The sequence below is a fragment of the Cynocephalus volans genome, chromosome 3 (genome assembly GCF_027409185.1).
Source record: "Cynocephalus volans isolate mCynVol1 chromosome 3, mCynVol1.pri, whole genome shotgun sequence".
Classification (NCBI taxonomy): Eukaryota; Metazoa; Chordata; class Mammalia; order Dermoptera; family Cynocephalidae; genus Cynocephalus; species Cynocephalus volans.
The window spans coordinates 3,426,729-3,438,933 of NC_084462.1; the positions used below are offsets into that span (position 1 = coordinate 3,426,729).

The window sequence follows — 12,205 nt, forward strand, 5'->3', positions numbered from 1 at the left end:
TGACTTGCCCGACAGCATCCAGACAGTAAGTGATGGAGGGAGAAATTGATCACAGAGCCTAAGGGGAAAGTTGGGGTTGGAAGGAAGAGAATCAGAATAGGAGCTCAGGCTTGGACGTCTAGCCTAGCGGGGAGGTATGGGATCACAGGCAGTGTAGACCCTCAGAAAATGTATTTGCCATAGACGGTTGAGTGCTCAGGTTAAGGCCACTTGGGAAAAAAATAAAAGGCCCGATGAGGAGAGGGGATGAAGGGGAACTAGTCTGTGAGGCCTGGATCCTAGGGCTTCCAGAAAGCCTTTCTGAAACTCCTTGAGAATAGTGAATAGGGAGAAGACTAGGTCCTGGAGGAAGTGGATAAGGAAGGTCAGGATGCCCGGCTGACTCCTGACTCTCTCCCCACAGCACCTGCCAGACTAGTCAACTCCTCTTGCTCCTTGGAGAAGACACTTCAGTGCCGCTGTTCCTTCCACGGGATCCCCACTCCCTCTGTGCAGTGGTGGATGGGAGGTGCCCCCATCAGAATGAACGGCGCTGATGGTAGCCGCCAGGTGACTTCCACCATGCTTGGCCCCTGGGCCAACAGCACCATCAGTCTAGCCGAGGAGCCAAAAATGGGCATGAGGCTTCTCTGTGAAGGGAGGAACCAAAATGGAACCCATGCTTTGAGCATCCTACTGATGTCAAGTGAGGACGGAGGGGGCTTGGTGACTGGATGAGGACCATGAACAGGACGGGGACCGGCACTAGGGCTGGAGGAGGGAGCAGAGCTTTGGCTCTGATTCTGACGTCTCAGGAGGGAAGCCTTTCTCACATGATCTCTACTTCCAGGAAAGAGCTCTTTGGTCTCCCAGGCCTTCCTTAAAGGGCTGATCCAGGGTGTTATCTATGGAGCCATCGCAATTGCACTGCTTTTCTTCTGCCTCCTCCCCCTCATGTAAGTACCAGGGTTAAAATTCACCTGCAAGCCTCTCCCAAAGCCTGGCAGGCCCTGGCTGCAGCACTGGCATAGAGAGGGCATAGGCCAGACCCCTGCCCTCGAGGAGCTCAGGGTCTGAGAAAGGAGAAAGGCACCAAACTCGGTCACCAAAATTCAGGGCCGTTGAGACTATACTGAGTCATAAAATGGGTCAGGGGACAGATGTTTTCAGTGCATGTTATAAAAGAGAAAGCCAAGGAGGGACTGGCTGCCCTGGAGGAGCCAGCAGAGAATCCCCGGTGTGCTGTCTGAGGTGGGTGTGGGAGGCTGCGTACTTATTAGCTTGATGGAAAGTAGTACAAGGGTACTTCAAAAAGTTCGTGGAAATATTTGTATTATTTTTCAAGTCTATTTTTCCACAAACTTTTTGAAGTACTCTCATATATACAGAAACCAAGAGGCATGCTTGAGGAATTTCCAGTGTCTTCGTATAATGTCATTTGCACTGAGAATGACAGATAATGGTTAAAACTGAGGTTGAAAAGGTCCTTGGAGTTGGTTCATAAAGACCCTTGAAACATGGCTGAACATACTGGCTAGAAGCCTGGAGTGAGGAGGCAGAGTTGCTGGAGGTCAGGCCAGAGAGGCAGACAGGGGATCTTCACTTGTGAGCCATGAAAGAATGCTAAGCTGAATGGAAAACATGAGTTAGAGGTGGGACACAGATCTGAGAGCAAGAATCAGGAGGTCAGAGTCTGGGCAGTAAGCTGGTGCTGAAATCTCAGCAGGAGGGCCAGGCCTGACCTCGGTTGAATGATGTGGGCAGCCAGAGGAGTGGGATTTGGGAATGACTGGCTATCAGGGGAGAGAAAGAAGTGAGGAGTGAGGGTAAACTGAGGAGCTATTTTCAAAGTATAATCAGCTGGACTTAAGACCAATAGCAATCACTTTACAGTTTGCTAGACCCTTTTATAGCTGACCTCATCTGAGCCTCACAGACTGATAAGCAAGGCATTTCCATTATAGAGGGTGTGAGACCAGTTCCCGGGGAGCTTGTGTGGCTTGCCCTAGATCACCCGGCCAGCTGATAGTGTTGTTGAGGCTCTAAACTAGAACTTCTGATCAAGACCACAGCCCATGTGGGGGTACAAGGAGGTGGAGAGCCAGAACTGATCAAGAGCTCATTTCTTTAGAGTGAAACATATCCGAATGAAACAAGCAAAGAAAATTGCAGCAATCAAAGCAAACACCAGCCCTCAAGTCAGAGCAGGCCAAAAACCCAAGATGTTTCTGAAATCTGAGGAGCCAAGAAAATCTATAATTGCCCCGTCTTCTGAGAGCTGGATATTGGTGGGTACCCATTGTGTCTAGAACCTAGTCTATGAGAATAATGATAATAAGACCCATGGGAAGAGGCAGATAAAGTGTTTTGAAGGAATTATCATCCTCAGTCCTGTAGGACGTCTAAATGCCAAAATATGTTTTCACATTATTTTATAGATGATGAAGCTAAGGCCAAGAGAGGAAAAGAAGTGTGAAAATTAAGAGAAATAATTTAAAGGGTAATAGAATCAGCAATCTGTACACACACATGCGCACACACACACACACACACACACACACACACACACACACACACTAGCACACTAAGTCCCCATTGAGAAGGGGATTGGGGAGACTCCTAATAGAAGTTGTAGCATTGGAGCAGAAACCAAAGGGTTTGGTTTACAACTGTCTGGCAGGCAGCAGTCAGCATATTGTAGATGCCACAGGTCCAAGTCATCCCGAAGTGCTTGGAGACCATGCTAAGCCCAGGTTACTCCTTTCTTTACACTGCACCCCACATCCTCAGCAGGGCCTGATAGGGAAAGTGCCTGAGGTTGCTAGGCCTCACTGTTATTTACCATTTATGATTCTCCAGGACCAGAAGTGTTCTGTCACCCTCTTTACACTCTGTGTAAAGAGCTGATGTCCTTTTGTGGATAGAATGTGCATCTGTTAAATTCTACCAATATTTCCTGCAGTATCTCCTAATCTGTGTGCTGGGCAATGCTGGTATCTCAGAAATGGGTCAGATCCAGACCTTTCTCGCAAAGAGCAATCAGGCTGGTGGGAAAGACACTTCATAGTAACAGGGCTGAGCCATAGGGTTATCGTGGTCTGGGTGGTGAGAGGCACTGAATCTGGCTGGGAGAATTGGGCAAAACTTCCCAGAGGAGTCTGGGAAAAAGTTGGATGGCTCCCGGTACTGGGGGTGCACAGAGGGAGGACTCTAGAGAGACGACAGGGTTTCAAGCTCCAACCATGGGATTGCGAAAAAAGCTAAGCCAATGCCTGCTCCACGTTGCCTTTGTCCTGTGCTCAAAGGGACATCCTTTTAAGATTTGGATGTCTTACCTCTAGACCTGTTCCAACACTCTTCTTCTTCTTCTTTTTTTTTTTCTTTTTGCCCTGCTCTGCATCTGCATTTCCCATCCAGGAAAAGCAAGATAAACAAGCCAAAGAAGACTGTGGAAACTACATCACAATGGAGTCCTCATTCTCTCTGGAATTAGAAAAGTCTACTAAATTCGTAGAGCCCTCAGAAACCCTAGAGTCTATAATAAGCCTGAAGCCCCCAGAGTCTCCTCAGCTTACAAAGCCTTCTCAGCATCCACTTGTCCCTCACACTGGTTCTGCATCCAATAGGGGTTACTCTTAGACCTGGTCTTAGAACTTTTGAAGACAAACTTTATGATTTGTTGTTTGCATCAGCCAGAAGAAACATGCCCTGCCCTGGGATAGTGTCAAAGGAAGGAAAAATACAAGCAAGACTATGAAACAGGTACACCAGGAAATAGCTTTTGAGGCCATACTATGTGCCCAGTACCTGAGATAAGCATACAAGAACACCAGGCTTTGAAACCATCATATATGGATTGATTCTCAACTTGAATGCTTAATGGCTGTATGCTTTTGGACAAGACCATTTTACCCCCCTTTTAAACTTTAGTGTGGGCCGGCCCGTGGCTCACTTAGGAGAGTGTGGTGCTGATGGCACCAAGGCCAAGGGTTTGGATCCCTATATATGGATGACTGGTTAGCTAACTTGGGAGAGCATGGTGTTGACATCACCAAGTTAAGGGTTAGACCAGTCATCTTTTAAAACAAATAAATAAATAAATAAATAAATAAATAAATAAATAAATAAAAACTTTGGTGTCCTCACCTAAGATGTACCTGGGTGAAAGGTGAGTGAAAAGTGGTGTCCAGTGATGCAGGTGAAGAAAAAACACAACAGTGGACCTTGAACACCAGGATAAGGAATTGAGGTTTTATCTTGGACTTGATCCTGACTCCCTTAGAATGTAAATTCCATGAAAACGGGACCTGTCTGCCTTCTTTTCTACTTGTATCATCAGCACCTAGAATGGCACCTAAAATACAATAAGCTCTCAAAATGTTTGTCAAATAACTGAATAAATGAATGAATGAATGGATTATAAGCTGATGTAAGTTTTGAAGTAAAGAAGTAAAGTGTAGTGACTAGATATGTGAGGGTACTTCAAAAAGTTCATGGAAAAACAGAATTAAAAGAAACTAATCTTTCCAAGAACCATTGAAGACCCTGATATACAGAAAGATTATTCTCTCTCTCATATACATATATATATATGAGCCTGGAAAGTTCTGGCCTCTCAGGAGCTCACCCCTTACTCCAAGCTCCAGCTACATTGTCTTGCTCCAGGCTCTCCAACTCATCAAATCTTTCCTTTCCCAGAGCCTAGAATGTGCTGTTCCTTCTGTCTTGCCGGGTCTCAAGGGCTCTGGTGAGAAGTTTAGGTTTTATCCTCACTTGTGGAGAGTTATTTCCTTGTGTACTTATCATTTCAGAAATGAGAGAGAATATCTATGAGAATCTTGTAAAGCAGGTTTGAATTAAGTATACGAGCCTCTATTTTATACACACACACACACACACACACACACAACAGAGGTTACTCTTAGACCTGGTCTTAGAACTTTTGAAGGCAAACTCTATGATTTGTTCTTTGAGTCAGCCAGAAGAAACATGCTCTCCCCTGGGATGTGTTAAAGGAAGGAAAAATACATGCAAGACTATGAACGGGTACATCAGGAAATAGTTTTTGATGCTGTACTGTGTGTGGCCTCAAAAGCTCATATATATATGAGAGAGAGAGAGAGAGAGAGATTAAAGATATTAAAGATGTATTTAGAAGAGGTAGGACAGGAGGCAAAAGAGGAGGTTAGGCCAAGCTAAAGGCAGGCATGCAAGGAATGAGAAAGAGATTCCAGTATTAGAATGGACCGTGGCTGTGTATTGTTCCCCTAAAAATGGATGACAACCTCCCTTTTGGAGCCATATGCCAGTAGTTCTCAGCAGGTGGAAATAGGGTCACCTCTTGCCTGGGGCAGTATTTGTGAGTAAATACAGTGATTCTGTAGCACCAGTGGGATAGGCATTGTGTACTGAGGTCAGAGGTTTATATAAGCCCCCACATGTATAAGCACCTCTTGCATGCAGTTCATGCATTCTACAGAAATATGAGCGCCCACCATGTGCCAGATAATGAGGGGAATAAGTGGGACACTGGCCCTGCCTCCACAGAGTCGTGGTCTACACAGGTATGTAGACATACACAGACAATATATTTCTACACAGACAAGAAACACACCCAAATTTATAGTTTAAAATGTGGATGAAAAAGGACAGAATACTGTAAGAAAGTACAGGAGAGAAACCTAGTTTGGATTTTAGAATCACAGAAGACCTCTCGGAAGTGACACTTGCATTGAGACCTGAAGGATTATTAGGAGCTAGCCAGACAGAGGGAACAGCGCATTCTAGGCTCTGAGAAAGGAGAGGTTTGGTGAGTTCAAGAATTCAGAGGAAGCCAATGTGGCTGGCGCTCAGAGTGAGGGGTGAGCTCCTGCGAGGGCAGAACTTGCCGGTCCTCATGGGCTCTGGTGAGAAATTTAGGTTTTGTCCTCACTCGCGGAGGGTTATTTCCTTCTGTGCTTTGTAATTTGGTAAAGTGGGCTCGTATTCAGTGCAGATCTATCAATGAGAATCTTGTAAAGCAGAGGTTTTGAATTGAGGCTAGGAACCTCTATCATAGCGTCAGTGTTTGCTTCTACTAAAGAGACGCGTCTTTGGTTTGGGAGGGAGAGGCAGGCAAGGTTGGGAAGCGGGAGAGTAGTGAGTTTGGGAGAGGAAAGAGATCTAGAAGAGGAAATGTGGCTGGGGATAGGGCGGGGATAGGCTTGGGCATGGGAATAGAGAGCCAGGGCTTCCTCCCGTCTCCTGTTTTGTTGGTAATCGGGCCTCGGTTGCAGGACTGGAAACAAGGAGGTGCTCAGGGTGCCTTCTGATTGGCCCTGGGGCTGAGCACGGGGCATTCTGTTCCTTGACATATGGCTTCCAATCAGCCCATCACCTGCCTGCCAACAGGTACTGGGTTAAGGGAGAAATGTCTCAACAGCTGATTGGCCTGGGAGGGCTGGCAGGGTTCTAGAACCACCTGCTCTAGAAAAGCGATTCTCCCAACGGCTGGAGACGCCCCTCTAGAGCCCAGAGCGCCCAAGAACGACGGTTGCCGGGCCTGGCTCCGGCGCTGGAGACCCGCGCGTTCTCCTTCGCGGCCCCGCCCCCTCCCAGCGGCCCCCGCGCGCATCCCCGGGCCCTGATTGGCTCTGGACGGACTCGTGGGGCCCCTCGGCGCGCCTGCGTGGTGGGACTTCGCGGGTGGGGGTCGGATATCCCCAAGTGACCTCCCGCTAGTGGGAGGTTGGTGAGGCCCCGGGGGAGTCCCGTCCCGCTAACGAGCTGGTCAGATAATCAGGTAGCCTCCCTCCGCGCCAGTCACTTCCCCAGAAGTGACTCAGTCGTTGTGCAACGGTTATTCCACATGTCAGTCAGTTCATCCTGCTCATCCCGTGTCGTTAAATCAGTCCAGTCACTTCGTCCTTCTGGAAAGTTCTCCAGTCAGTGTTTCTATAAGTCACCTGATTCACTCGGCAAAAATCCGGGAGGACGTTCAGTTTTCAAAGAAATAGTGCTGAGGACGATCCAGACTAGAGCTGTTGGAACCGAAGACTGGGAGGTAAAAGGAAAGGATCATGGAGGGTGGGGGAGGGGTGGGGGAGGGGTGAGGGAGGGTGGGGGAGGGGTGGGGGAGGGGGGCTGTGAAGACAGCCCATGAGTGCACCAGGGCCTGAGAAAGGAAGTGAGACGTGAGAGAGATCAGAATTTTAGAGTCTGAAGGAGCGTTACCTCCTCCGCAATAAAACCCTCCCATTTTACAAATAGGAAAAAGAGGACGAATCAGAGAGGGGACAGGACATGTCCCCAGTTACCCAGCGAGTTACAGGCAAAGCTCTGGTTTGAACCAGCCTCGAGCTATTTACAACCTTTACTTTGAGTTGTAAATTTGAGGACGAGGGAATTTGGCAATGGGGGGTGGGGGAGCAGAAGTGGGGTATGAAGGAAAGAAATGATTTGTTATCTGGAGGATTGAATGACATCTTCTTGATGTGAGAATGAGGGAGAAGTTCTTTAAGAATGGCAGAAACGGGAATGGAAAAGCAGAGGGCTGGTTCTTGAACCAAAGTGTCACTGGAAAGAAATGAGTCAGAAGTAGTCACAATGGAAATGCCTATGGGAACCAGTCAGGGATGATGTGAATTTTAAGTAAGACTTATTCAGCACTTACTTTGTGCTGGCTCTGTTCTGAGGGCTTTACGTGCATTAACTTAATTAATCCTCTCAATGATTCTACAAGATGGGTACTGTTACAATCTACAAGTTATAGGTGAGGAAACTGAGGCCCAAAGAGGGGACATAACTTGCCCACAAACAGCTGGCAAGTGGTGGAGCCAGGCTGACTGCACAGCCCTCAGTCTTAACCACTGTACAGCGTAGTGCATCAGGGAGAGAGGGGACAGGGATGGACTGGAGGACATATGATCCGTGTTAAAGGGGGAATTTGATATCTAGCAGATTGTTGCCATGTACTGTTAGATCTGATTTTGTTTAAAAGAAGTTGGAAATTCAGACTTGTGTGTGAGGATCCTGATTTTTAAACATTGACAGCTAAAGTTTGTATGGGCTAAATAAAAACACCTACATTTTAAATGCTTTACAGAGCATCATTTGTAAACTCTGAACTAGACTGTCTTTCAGATGAGGAACCAGTTCCCTGGTGCGGGAAGGGCCCGGCCAAGAACCATCTGGAAAATGAGAGGCAAAGACCAGGCCTGTGGGCTGCTGGTCCATTTACTCCCAGAAGAATCTAGAGCCCTTTCCTTGGAGATGGCTTCACATCTAAGTTGTATTGGTTTCCAATTGCTGCCATAACAAATTACCACAGATTTAGCACCTTAAAGCAACACCCATTTATTATCTCACAGTTCTGTAGGTCAGAAGTTTAGGCATAATGTGGCTTGGCTGATTTTCTGCTCCAGCTTTCTAGAGGTTTCAGCTTTCTTCCTTTCAAGGCCTATATCAAAGTATCAGCAGGGCTGCGTTGCTTTCTGGAGGCTATTGCCATGAACCTGTTTCCAAGCACATCAGATTGTTGGTAAAATTCAGTTCCATGGGGGGTTGTAATAGTGAGGGCTCCATTCCTTGCTCTCTGTCAGCTGGGATCATTCTCAATTTCTAGGAGGCTGTCTGATTACCTCCTTGCTTCATCTAATCTTTTAAAAAAATTTATTATTATACAATCTTCAAAGCCAGCAGTGTTGAGTCTAGTAGAGTCCTTCATATGCTTCATATTGCTCTGACTTCCCCTTCTGCCTCCTCTATCGTCTTCCTTTCTCTTCTCAGTCCTTCTGACTCTTCTGTTTTGAAGGGCTCGTGTGATTACATTGCACCCACTCAGATAGTCCAGGATAATCTCCTCAATTTAAGATCAGCTGATTAGTGACATTAACTTTATCAGCAAAGTCCCTTCACTGTAGTAGTTAGATTAATATTTGATTGAATAACCAGGGAGCAAGAATCTTGGTGTGTGTGGGGGTAATCTTTAGAATTTTGCCTACTACACAGATCAAAGCTGAAGACATCTTCAACTCACATTGCACATCACTGTTTGCTTTCCCCATCAAGTCTCTTCAACCTTGTGAGGTGAACAGGGCAAACTGATTCATTTTCATATTTTACACATGAAGGAAGTGACTCAGAGGGAGGAAGCTTAACCATGATGACACAGCAGCTCTTAAAGCAGCGTGGTATACGGGAAAGGACACTGGGTTTAGAGGCCAGGGAGAAGGGTCATGACTCCGATATGTCATTTTCTTGGCCATGTGACCTTGACCAGTCCCTACCCTAGGCCTCAGTTTTCTTATCTGTAAAGTGATGTGTTGATAACTACATAAGTGTTGTTCTGGAGTTTAAGAAGGATAAAGTACTCTAGCATCTATATATATATATATATAAAAAATGATAAAGTATGTGAATCTCCTATGCACAGCACGTAGGCCTCCATGATTGCTCAGTATATTTTCTTAAAGATATCTTCAGAACCACAGCTGGAACTCAAATTTCCTGGTTCCAAATCTTTTCTTTCACTTGGTAAAGTTTTACTGTATACCATCCATGTTTCAGATTCTGTGCTGAGTACTGGAAACACAAAGGTGGACTCCAACTTGACAGTCAGGGTGGCTCCAATATGTCACACAAAAGCAACTTGGACATGACTAATTTTCTCAAGGAATTCACATTCTGGTGAGGGTAGACAGAGAGAGACTTCTCTGAATACTGTGACATAGAAGAAACTGACCAAAGAGAGAAAGAGAAACAAAAGGGAAGCAGGACAGTAGTATTTCTAGCTGTTCATTATGTAATCTTGGTAATAGTCTTCTGTTAAAGTTTGGAGTTTATTCTGAAAATGAAGTTAAGCCACCAGAAGGTTATAAGCATGGAACTGACGTGATGGATTTATAATTTGAAAGGATGACTCTGGGTGCCACATGGATAAGGGGCTGTGCAGGGGCAAAACTGGAAACATTATCAGAGCAATGAAGTAATGGAAATTCCGCAAGACCCTTACTTAGCTGCAGAACCCCCTGGATAGTTTCCCCATCATCCGCCTCTGCAAGTTCTTCTGAGAGTCCTCAAGAGATATCCTATGTCTTCACAAACAGGCCCCTTCCTTCTGGTTCCTACAAGCATGGAAGCTTCGGGCTCTTATGGGTCAGGCTGGCTCTCCTGTTGTTCTGTGGGTGCACTAGGCCCTATTAGATGCTGCAGCTACCCTTCTGCTGTCTCATCCTAGGGATATAGTGGTCTCTCTCAGAGCTCCCAGAGGGCATGGCAGGAACAACTGCTACACTTCTGCCTCTTTGCTCTGTAGGCTGTATCCACCAAGAGTCTCAAAGCTTTGCAGAATTCTGTGTCTAATTGAGGGTGCAAGGATCATTTCGTTTTGTGTCATATTCTGTTAGAGGAATCCTATAGCAATGCTGCTTGTGCCTTGTGGCAGACAGATTCTAAGAGGGCTCACAGTTAACACCCATTTCTTAGTATTTACACCCTTTTGTAATGCCCTTCCCTTGAATGTGGGCTGGCCTAGTGACTTTTTCTAACCAATGGAATATGGCAGAGGTGATGATGAGATGTCACTTCTGCGGTTAGGCTGCATAAGATTGTGACTTTCATCATGCTAGCTGACTGTCTCTCTTACTGGCTTTGATGAAGCAAGTTCCCATGTTGAGGAGGCCCACGTTGCAGAGAACTGCCAACAGCCCGTGAGAAACTCAGTCCAACAGCCCTTAAGGAACTGAAATTCTGCCAACAACCATGTAAGTGAGTCATATTCTTTTCCAGTTATGCCTTCAGATGAAACCTTAACACTGGTGGACACCTTGATTGTAGCCTTGTCAGAGACCCTGAAGCAGAAAACCCAGCAAAGCCATTCCCAGATTCCTGACCAGCAGAGACTGTGATAATGAATTTGATCATGAATGATAATGTGTTGTTTCAAGTCATTAATATTATGGTAATTTCTTATGTAACAATAGATAACTAATACATGCCTCAGTAGGTTACAACCTCCTGCTCTCTGATAGGGACCCAGAAAAGGTGAGGCCAATACACAAACATACCGGGCTATATAGAAAGTACAGTTCCTCCCTTGCGAGAACTGAGGTCTTTTTAATCATTAAATTCATAGCACCTGGTTTCCTCTTCTTTTAGGACAGATTTTTTTAAAGGCTTTTTTCCCTATATTCAGAGAGATATGGGGCAACCCACCACCAAACTACTGTGCCCAGAAGACCAGAAATATATGAATCTCACCAAGACTCAAAAATAATATTTTGTTGTATTGACCTGTGAGTCTCTTTTCCAAGCAATCTCTTCCACTCCCTAATTCCTTCCCAGTTTATTCAGTGGCGTTGAAGAGAGGGAGGGCTTTACAGGAGGGTGTGCAGAAACACAGAACACAGTGAAAACATGGATACGGCAGAAACGTGGAAGAAAGAACAAAGCTTTGAGATTTAAAATATAATTTTGAAACTCATGACACAGATGATGGATTGAACACAAAGGCTTTTGGAATTTAAAAGTCGGGCATTTGGAAATTCAAAAGCCTTCATCTAGAGGGAACTCATGGCATAGAGATCAGCTAAATTTTCCTTCATACCCAAGAGTAGAAAATACGAGGGTACTTCAGAAAGTTCACAGAAACGTAGAATTAAAAGATAATACAATCTCACCATAAACTTTTTGAGGTACCCTTGTATCCCCAGGATTGGAGATTCAAACAGGTCATGATAATAATAACATGATTACCATGTATTACTTACTATGCACCACTGTACTATTTGAAGTGTTTTATGTGTACTAAATTTTTTAATCCTTATAATAATCCTTTCAGGTGGACTATGTTTTGAGCTCCAGTTTACAGATGAGGAAACTGTGGCACAGCTCATAAAGGGTGAACAAGGATTATAACCTAGGAGGGTTGGCAGAGCCCATGTCTTTAACCACTACTGGCAGTGAGGGGCTCTGTGGGGCTTGAGAAAAGTGCCTGTCTACAATGTCTACAAACCTGAGTCCAGGAGTGGTGATAGCTGAGGAAGACAGAAACACCAGATATGTAGTTCATAAAAATGGGGGAGGAAGAGGAGAGAACTCAGAGAAGTATGAAACTCATGACCAACAAGATCTCCCATGCACAGAGCAAAGAGGAAATGTCAACAGGGCTGTCTGAGCAAATGGGACCAAGAAACCCCACCAAATTCCCACTTATTTCAAAGTAGAGCAAGAAGGAGACAGTGATTAC

The 12,205-nt window shown here is 45.5% G+C and overlaps 1 protein-coding gene across 1 annotated transcript; it reads left to right on the plus strand.

The window, feature by feature from the left end:
- Window positions 1-233: 233 nt before the first annotated feature.
- On the plus strand, window positions 234-6,688 carry SIGLECL1 (SIGLEC family like 1). The gene is made up of 6 exons (XM_063088764.1): window positions 234-264; window positions 404-685; window positions 830-935; window positions 2,111-2,267; window positions 3,397-3,489; window positions 6,449-6,688. The coding sequence occupies exons 1-6, from the start codon at window positions 234-236 to the stop codon at window positions 6,686-6,688; spliced, it is 909 nt and encodes a 302-aa protein (XP_062944834.1).
- Window positions 6,689-12,205: the final 5,517 nt, after the last annotated feature.

Excerpts from the sequence above, each read along its gene's own strand:
- SIGLECL1 (XM_063088764.1), top strand. The coding sequence starts at position 234 with ATGAGGAGAGGGGATGAAGGGGAACTAGTCT. Across the intron at positions 2,268-3,396 it reads CTTCTGAGAGCTGGATATTG|GAAAAGCAAGATAAACAAGC; the intron begins GTGGGTACCCAT and ends TTTCCCATCCAG. Across the intron at positions 3,490-6,448 it reads TAGAAAAGTCTACTAAATTC|AAAAGCGATTCTCCCAACGG; the intron begins GTAGAGCCCTCA and ends CACCTGCTCTAG.